The following is a 10,085-nucleotide window of genomic DNA, read 5'->3' on the forward strand; positions in this document are numbered from 1 at the left end:
TATAAAGGCAGTGAGGTGGTTATAAAGGCAGTGAGGTGGTTATAAAGGCGGTGAGGTGGTTATAAAGGCAGTGAAGTGGTTATAAAGGCGGTGAGGTGGTTATAAAGGCGGTGAGGTGGTTATAAAGGCGGTGAGGTGGTTATAAAGGCGGTGAGGTGGTTATAAAGGCAGTGAGGTGGTTATAAAGGCAGTGAGGTGGTTACAGACTCAAGGTTGTGATTTGTTTATAAAGGCAGTGAGATAGTTACAAAGTAAATGCATTGAGTCGGTTGTAAAGGGAATAAGTCAGGTTGTAAAGGCAGTAAGTCAAGCATAAAGGCAGTGAATCGGTGGTGAAGATGGTGAGTCAGTTTTAAAGAACGTGTGTCAGAGGTAGAGTCAGTTTCAAAGGCAGTGAGTCGGTTGGTTAGTTTTGCATGTGTGCTGTAATGGTTTGCATGTCTGATAACAGCTTTATCTCTATTTATTATAACATTACAAACATTTCATTATCTCTGAGGTCTGAACAAGGTATTTGACAGTTGGAGTTATCGTGCACACACACACACACACACACACACACACACACACTGTGTAATAGATAATGACTCTATGTGTGTGTGTGTGTGAATCTGCAGTACACCTGTACCTGCGTAACGCGAGCCGAACGAACAAAACTCCAGCTGCAGGTATTGTGCGTGTGGCTCAGCGTAAAGCAGATACAGAGAGAGGTGTGTGTGTGTGTGTGTGTGTGTGTGTGTGTGTGTGTGTGTGTGTGTGTGTACGGGTTTTCCTTCATCTTTTATCTGTACACCTAGAGACAGAACACACACAGTCATTTACATTACACCATATACTCCACATGATACTCAAAACCAGACAAAAGGTATTTATAAGAGCAGAACACTGCGTGAAGTGGAAGAGGATGAGTAACACATCTACAAATAAAGAGTACTTACAGAAGCAAACAATACAGAAAACAAACAAAAGGGAAAGTAAAAGTGAGGAAAAGTCCAATCAAATGGGCAACATGGATTTAGCAAGAGATAGAAGATGAATAAAATAACAATGTTTGAGAGGGGTAACAAAAAATGGACAAAAAGTACCTCAATGGAACATGAAAGGGGGATGAAGTGACAAAAATTAGACAAAAGGATGTCCAAAATGCGAACAAAATATAGAAAGGATATTAAACGGTGGACAGAGAGTACATATACATTATAAAACATCTATATAAGTTACACTTGGTACTTAAAATGGATAAAAATGTATTGAATAAAAGGTAAACTGACCCAGGATGCAAAAATCTAACCAAAAGCCCATGGTATTGGGCACTGTGACAAAAAACAAAACAAAAAACGTCTATTTCATGCAAATATGGTGATGGAAAAACACATGAATGTCCTACAGAGTAGTTAAAAGTAGTTAAAAGTACCAAAAAGAGTAAAAATGTGGAGAAACTGATGCATAAGAAAGAATTAAATACTAAACGACTGTATAAAGTAGAGATAAAGGGACTTTAAAGTACGCAGGAGGTGATATGAAGTGTATAGACATAGAAAGATGGACGAAATACAGAACTTGATCATCATGAAGTTGGATACACACAGAGATGAAAAGTAATAAAAAAAAAAGTGTGTAACAAATGAAAAAAAAAAATATGGATAAAAAATGTGTAAAAGTGGACAGGAGTCAAGAAAGTTGAATAAAAGAGGACAAAGAAAGTACAGAAGTGTGGAAACTGCATGGTATTAAACAGCAGGAGTACAAAAGATGGACAATAAACGGTGATAAGAGAAAAACAAGTCACTACAGGCAGAAGAGTGTGTGTGTGTGTGTGTGTGTGTCTTCGACTTACCTGTCTTTACAGAAACAGGACTGCAGTGTGTGTGTGTGTGTGTGTGTGTGTGTGTGTGTGTGTGTGTGTGTGTGTGTGTGAGCGCTTGTGAGTGTGCATGTCCTCATATCTTTTGCATCATGTTTAAATGGAGAGAAGAGCCCAGGACACACCTGGCCTACTTTTTATCCAATAACAATGCAGAATACAAAAAGGGGTGGAGCCAGCATGGATCCGCATTACCTGTGTTTAAGATGTAAAAAAGCAGATTTCCATCAGAGACATGATGATCAGATGTTCATTCAGTAATGACTGGCAAATATAGTAAACACACACACACACACACACACACACACACACACACGTTTCCAGAGAAACCGGAAGTCTCAGTTTCATGACAATTTGCTTGCACATCTCATGGAGGACTTCTGACTGAAACGTCCTGTTTCACTGGAAAGTGCTGCCATTTCTTCAAAAGAATTCACAAATGTCATTTATAAATGTGAGTAAATGTATTACTGAGTGGCTAATATGTGCACTACGGGACATTCTGGCAATTTTTACCTAATAGGGAATAAGAATTGACTAAATACTTACAAACATGTACCTAAAAGTAGAAAGTGTAGCTACAACTAACCAGAAAAATGTAACAAAAAATTGACAATGTGTAACGAAAGGGGATAAAGTGAACACAATGCAACAAAAAAAATTGATGGAATGTTTCTAGAATTAGATAATTTCGCTAAAATATCAAACCCTACCAAAAATTTAACAAGAAATGGGCAAAATGTACCTAAAAGAAGATGACATATCAAAAAGGTAGAAAGTGTAGCTGAAAGTAGCCAAAAGTGCAACTAAAATGAACAAAACTAATTTACCTAAAAGATCATAAATACACAGTGTGTAGGGAAAGTATTCAGACCCCCTTAATTTTCACTCTGTTATATTGCAGCGATTTTCTAAAATAATTGAAGTTGATTTCTCTTCCTCATGAATGTACACACAGATTCCCCTACTGACAGAAAAACATGGAATTGTTGACATTGTTGCAGATTTATTAAAAAAGAAAAACTGAAATATCACATGGTCTAAGTATTCACTCTTTGCTGTGACACTCATATTTAACTCAGGTGCTCTCCATTTCTTCTGATCATCCTTGAGATGGTTCTACACCTTCATTTGAGTCCAGCTGTGTTTGATTAAACTGATTGGACTTGATTAGGAAAGCCACACACCTGTCTATATAAGACCTTACAGATCACAATGCATGTCAGAGCAAATGAAACACATGAGGTTAAAGGAACTGCCTGAAGAGCTCAGAGACAGAATTGTGGCACGGCACAGATCTGACCAAGGTTACAAAAACATTTCTACTGCACTTAAGGTTCCTAGGAGCACAGTGGCCTTCATAATCCTTAAATGGAAGACGTTTGGGACGACCAGAACCCTTCCTAGAGCTGGCTGTCCGGCCAAACTGAGCTATCAGGGAGAAGAGCCTTGGTGAGAGAGGTAAAGAAGAACCCAAAGATCACTGTGGCTGAGCTCCAGAGATGCAGTCGGGAGATGGGAGAAAGTTGTAGAAAGTCAACCATCACTGCAGCCCTTCACCAGTCAGGGTTTTATGGCAGAGTGGCCCTACGGAAGCCTCTCCTCAGTGCAAGACACATGAAAGCCTGCATGTAGTTTGCTAAAATCACCTGAAGGACTTCAAGATGGTGAAAAATAAGATTCTCTGGTCTGATGAGACCAAGACAGAACTTTTCGGCCTTAATTCTAAGAGGTATGTGTGGAGAAAACCAGGCACTGCTTATCACCTGTCCAATACAGTCCCAACAGTGAAGCATGGTGGTGGAAGCATCATGCTGTGGGGGTGTTTTTCAGCTGCAGGGACAGGACGACTGGTTGCAATCGAGGGAAAGATGAATGCGGCCAAGTACAGGGATATCCTGGACGAAAACCTTCTCCAGAGTGCTCTGGATCTCAGACTGGGCTGAAGGTTTACCTTCCAACAAGACAATGACCCTGAGCACACAGCTAAAATAACGAAGGAGTGGCTTCACAACAACTCGGTGCCAGAGCCCTGACTTAAACCCAATTGAGCATCTCTGGAGAGACCTAAAATGGCTGTCCACCAACATTTACCATCCAACCTGACAGAACTGGAGAGGATCTGCAAGGAGGAAAGGCAGAGGATCCCCAAATTCAGGTGTGAAAAACTTGTTGCATCTTCCCCAAAAAGACTCCTGGCTGTATTAGATCAAAAGGAGCTTCTACTAAATACTGAGCAAAGAGTCTGAATACTTAGAACCATGTGATATTTCACTTTTCCTTTTTTTTAATAAATCTGCAACAATGTCAACAATTCTGTGGTGCTCTTCCTCGGCATGAAACCATACTGTTGCTCACAGATGGTCACCTCTTCTCTCAGCCTGGCTTCCACTACTCTTTCCCATAACTTCATGGTGTGACTGATCAACTTAATACCCCTGTAGTTACTGCAGGTCTGCACATCTCCTTTATGCTTAAAGATCGGTACCAGCACACTCTTTCTCCATTCCTCAGGCATCTTCTCACCTTCCAAAATCCTGTTAAACAATCTGGTCAAAACCCCACTGCCATCTCTCCTAAACATCTCCACGCTTCCACCGGTATGTCATCTGGTCCAACCGACTTTCCACTCTTCATCCTCTTAATCGCTGCTCTCACTTCCTCCTTACTAATCTTATCTACATCCTGCTTCACCATCTCCACATCATCCAACCTTCTCTCTCTGATTTTCCTCATTCATCAGCTGCTCAAAATACTCCTCCACCTTCTCAACACACTCTCCTCACTAGTCAACACATTTCCTCTCCATCCTTTACTGCTCTAACTTGCAGTACATCCTTTCCAGCTCGGTCCCTCTGCCTGGCCAATCGGTACAAATCCTTTTCTCCTTCCTTAGTGTCCAACCTCTCATACAGCTCCTCATATGCCTTTTCCTTGGCTTTCGCCACATCCTCTTAACCTGCTGCCGCATCTCCTTGTACTCCTGCCTACTTTTCTCATCACTCTGTCTATCCCACTTCTGTTTTGCCAACCTCTTTCTCCTTATGCTCTCCTGCACTTCCTCATTCCACCACCACGTCTCCTTGTCTTCCTTTCTATTTCCAGATGTCACACCAAGTACTTTTCTAGCTGCCTCCTCATCACTCCTGCAGTAGTTGCCCAATCATCCAACACCTCCTTAACACCACTGAGCCTCTCTCTGACCTCTTCCCTGAACCTCACACTACACTCTTCCTCCTTCAGTTTCCACCATCTTATTCTTCTTTCAGTCCTCACTCTCCTCCTCTTCATCCTCGCCTCCAAAACCATCCTACAGACCACCATCCTATGCTGTCTAGCTACACTGTCCCCTGCCAACACCTTACAGTCGCCAATCTCCTTCAGGTTGCATCTCCTGCATAGCACATAGTCCACCTGTGTGCACCTTCCTCCACTCTTATACGCCACCCTATGATCCTCCTTCTTTTAAAATAAGTGTTCACCACTGCCATTTCCATCCTTTTAGCAAAATCTACCACCATCTGCCCTTCCACATTCCTCTCCTTAAAACCATACCTACCCATCACCTCCTCATCACCTCTGTTCCCTTCACCCACATGCCCATTAAAGTCCGCCCCAATCACCAACCGTTCTTTCCTAGGTACACCATCTACCACTTCATCTAATTCACTCCAGAATCTTTCCTTCTCCTCCATCTCACAGCCAACTTGTGGAGCATAGGCACTGATGACATTTATCATCATCCCTTCAACTTCCACCTTCACGATCATCACCCTATCAGAAACTCTCTTCACCTCCACTACACTCTTACTGTACTCTTCCTTCAGAATCACCCCTACACCATTTCTCTTCCATCCACACCATGATAAAACAGTTTAAACCCACCTCCAATGTTCCTGGCCTTACTCCCTTTCCACTTGGTCTCCTGAACACACAACATATCTACCTTTCTCCTCTCCATCATATCAGCTACCTCTCCCTTTACCCGTCATAGTACCAACATTTAAAGTACCAACCCGAACCTCCACTCTCCTACACTGCTCCTTTCCTGCCGCCTCTGTAGACGCCTTCCTCCTCTCCTTCTCCTCCTTCGCCAACAGTAGCCCAATTTCCACCGGTACCCTGTCGGCTAACGATACCTGTGGCGGTCGTTGTTAACCCGGGCCTCGACCGATCCGGTATGAAATTCTCATTTGTGATCCGCATATTTGATTTGGCACGTGTTTTACGCTGGATGCCCTTCCTAACGCAACCCTCCCCATTTACCCGGGCTTGGGACCGGCACTAAGAATGCACTGGCTTGTGCCTCCCTAATGGCTGTGTTCACTCTGTTATATTGCAGCGATTTTCTAAAATAATTGAAGTTGATTTCTCTTCCTCATGAATGTACACACAGATTCCCATACTGACAGAAAAACATGGAATTGTTGACATTGTTGCAGATTTATTAAAAAAGAAAAACTGAAATATCACATGGTCCTAAGTATTCAGACCCTTTGCTGTGACACTCATATTTAACTCAGGTGCTCTCCATTTCTTCTGATCATCCTTGAGATGGTTCTACACCTTCATTTGAGTCCAGCTGTGTTTGATTATACTGATTGGACTTGATTAGGAAAGCCACACACCTGTCTATATAAGACCTTACAGATCACAATGCATGTCAGAGCAAATGAGAATCATAAGGTCAAAGGAACTGCCTGAAGAGCTCAGAGACAGAATTGTGGCAAGGCACAGATCTGGCCAAGGTTACAAAAACATTTCTGCTGCACTTAAGGTTCCTAAGAGCACAGTGGCCTCCATAATCCTTAAATGGAAGACGTTTGGGACGACCAGAACCCTTCCTAGAGCTGGCTGTCCGGCCAAACTGAGCTATCGGGGAGAAGAGCCTTGGTGAGAGAGGTAAAGAAGAACCCAAAGATCACTGTGGCTGAGCTCCAGAGATGCAGTCGGGAGATGGGAGAAAGTTGTAGAAAGTCAACATCACTGCAGCCCTCCACCAGTCGGGCTTTATGGCAGAGTGGCCCTACGGAAGCCTCTCCTCAGTGCAAGACACATGAAAGCCTGCATGGAGTTTGCTAAAAACACCTGAAGGACTTCAAGATGGTGAAAATAAGATTCTCTGGTCTGATGAGACCAAGACAGAACTTTTCGGCCTTAATTCTAAGAGGTATGTGTGGAGAAAACCAGGCACTGCTTATCACCTGTCCAATACAGTCCCAACAGTGAAGCATGGTGGTGGCAGCATCATGCTGTGGGGGTGTTTTTCAGCTGCAGGGACAGGACGACTGGTTGCAATCGAGGGAAAGATGAATGCGGCCAAGTGCAGGGATATCCTGGACGAAAACCTTCTCCAGAGTGCTCTGGACCTCAGACTGGGCTGAAGGTTTACCTTCCAACAAGACAATGACCCTAAGCACACAGCTAAAATAACGAAGGAGTGGCTTCACAACAACTCGGTGCCAGAGCCCTGACTTAAACCCAATTGAGCGTCTCTGGAGAGACCTACAAATGGCTGTCCACCAACATTTACCATCCAACCTGACAGAACTGGAGAGGATCTGCAAGGAGGAATAGCAAAGGATCCCCAAATCCAGGTGTGAAAAACTTGTTGCATCTTTCCCAAAAAGACTCCTGGCTGTATTAGATCAAAAGGGTGCTTCTACTAAATACTGAGCAAAGGGTCTGAATACTTAGAACCATGTGATATTTCAGTTTTTCTTTTTTTTTAATAAATCTGCAACAATGTCAACAATTCTGTGTTTTTCTGTCAGTATGGGGATCTGTGTGTACAATAATGAGGGGAAAAAATCAACTTCAATGATTTTAGCAAATGGCTGCAATATAACAAAGAGTGAAAAATTTTCGGGGGTCTGAATACTTTACGTACACACTGTATGTGTATATATATATATATAGTACATAGAAGATAAAAATAGTTTAAAAACGTAGCTAAAGCAGACATGAATTTACAACATGACAAATAGACATAAATGTGGACAAGATCTACCTAAAAGTAGACAGTGCAGCTAAAAGTGGACAATGTGTACCTAACTAAATAAAAAAAAATTACATAAAAGAGCATGGGGTTTCTGAAAGCAGACAAAAATATACATAAAAGTAGATAGAAGATAGGAAACCTAAAATTAAAAAAAAAAATTAGCTAAAATTGTACCTAAAGCAAACACGAATCCACAAGCTGACAAAACAAATAAACAAACATGGACAACAAAAAAGTACCATAAAAGTGTAAATAACAGTGATAAGAATGTATTTGAGGCCTGCAGAAGCACTGTGTTTATACTTTACTTAGTTGAGACAGATTTGTACTAAAAGTTGTAGATTTTAGTTAAAAGTGTGGACCAGGAGCTGCAGAAATCAATAAAATATACTTTTATATTAATATTTTTCTCTTTTTTTTTTTACTACTAGTTTTTACTCAGAAACCATCATATTCTCACCAATGAGAAGGGAGAACACGATTCCCCGCCCACCAAAACAGCAGCAATGTCTGACTATCCAATCAAAAGAGTTGTGGGCGGAGTTAGGACACAGTGAGGAGGATCAGTAAAGGCACCTGAATACCCCATTACTCATCAACTTCATGTTTTTTTTATGTAAAAGTGAAGAACATTGGAGGTTTGGAATAAAACACTCAGTGGAACTGCGTAACTGACGTTTATTTATTATTAATAAAAAATTAAAGTGATAATCCCACATCACCACATCTTCACTGGATTCTTCAACAACCATTTGAACAGATTAGAGCTCTGAAATGTGTGAAGTTAGAAACCGCAATCTTCTTCCTGAGGCGTTTTGTGGTCAGTTTTATTATTTATGAAAATAAATCAGTAATCTGGTCAATTACATCTCATTCCACACCAAAGCAGCAGATACATTAGGACTTGAACCAACACCTGGGCTGTGTTCCAATACTGTTTCACCTGCTCCCTCATTCACTTCTTCACATCAGCTCCAGTGAGCTCATCAGCTAAGGATCTTCATAAACTAGGTAGCACCACAACGTTAGCATGCTAGCAAGACCAGGAAACAGATTAGCGGTAATCAGCAAGCTAAATCCGCTAGTTTTTATGCTAGTGAGATAAACGCTAAAGCTGCACATCATTGCAGTAATCAAATAACCAAGCTAGTTCATAATGCTAAACAACAAACATTAGCTGTTAGCATGCTAGAAATTAATACGAACACTACACAACACACACTGGTCCTCTGGTCCTCTAGTAGTGAGTGGGATTATAAATTAGAATACTGGATTGGGATCACGGATCGGGATAATAACCAGAATTACACCTGGGATTATGGATTGAGATCATGGTTTGGGATTACAGATCGGGATTATGAAAGAGATTATAACCAGAATTATGACTGGGATTATGAGAATTATAATCGCGATTATGGATTGAGTCTGAGTTTCTCCTGATCAGGACAGAGCAAGCCTGCTGAGATACGCCTCCCATCCCGCCTTCCTGTACTTCTCCGCTTCAGTCCTCCGGTCCGAAGCTGACAGAATTCCTCGTCCAACGATGATGACATCGAACCTTTAGAGCGAATGACCTCGTCTGGCGTGGTGTACTGCTGCCCGAGGTCGTCTCCTAGGAAACGGAGTATAACAGATTACAGCAGATTTATTTACATTATAGATTATTTACAGTTTTATTACAGAATCATTTCGTATTCGTTTAAATCAAATAAAATAAACCTTTAAAAATATATAATTATCATTAAATCATATTATATGAATAAAAAACCTTATGTGTGTGTATTTTTGTGTACACTGCATCCTGAAGGTTTTCACAGAGCTTCACTTTTTTTCACGTTATGTTACAGTTTTATTCCATAATGGACTTAATTCATAATTTTCCTTAGAATTCTACAAGGAAAACCCCATAAAGACGACAAGAAAGAAGTTTGTTCAAAAATCTTTCCAAATGTATAAAAAAAATATAAATCACATGTACAGAAGTTTCACAGCCTTCACCATGACACTCAAACTGTAGCTCAGGTGCCTCCTGTTTCCACTGATCTTCCCTGAGATGTTTCTACAACTTGATTGGAGTCCACCTGCAGTAAATTCAGTTGATTGGACATGATTTGGAGATGCACACACACACACACACATCTATAGAAGAATGTGAGAAACTGCCCAAAAATACATGAGGCCGTAACTGGTGCCAAAGAAGCTTCAACAAAGTATTGAACA

The 10,085-nt window shown here is 41.3% G+C and overlaps 1 protein-coding gene across 1 annotated transcript in view; it reads right to left on the reverse strand.

Moving 5' to 3' along the window:
• Positions 1–8,675: 8,675 nt before the first annotated feature.
• Positions 8,676–10,085, reverse strand: part of umps (uridine monophosphate synthetase) — a 7,954-nt gene continuing 6,544 nt past the window's right edge. The window contains 2 exon segments of the mRNA XM_046844594.1: positions 8,676–9,421; positions 9,424–9,477. Of these exon segments, the coding sequence (XP_046700550.1) occupies positions 9,306–9,421; positions 9,424–9,477 (170 nt within the window). The 3' untranslated portion in view covers positions 8,676–9,305.

Source organism: Silurus meridionalis, unplaced genomic scaffold (assembly GCF_014805685.1).
Source record: "Silurus meridionalis isolate SWU-2019-XX unplaced genomic scaffold, ASM1480568v1 Scaffold70, whole genome shotgun sequence".
NCBI lineage: Eukaryota > Metazoa > Chordata > Actinopteri > Siluriformes > Siluridae > Silurus > Silurus meridionalis.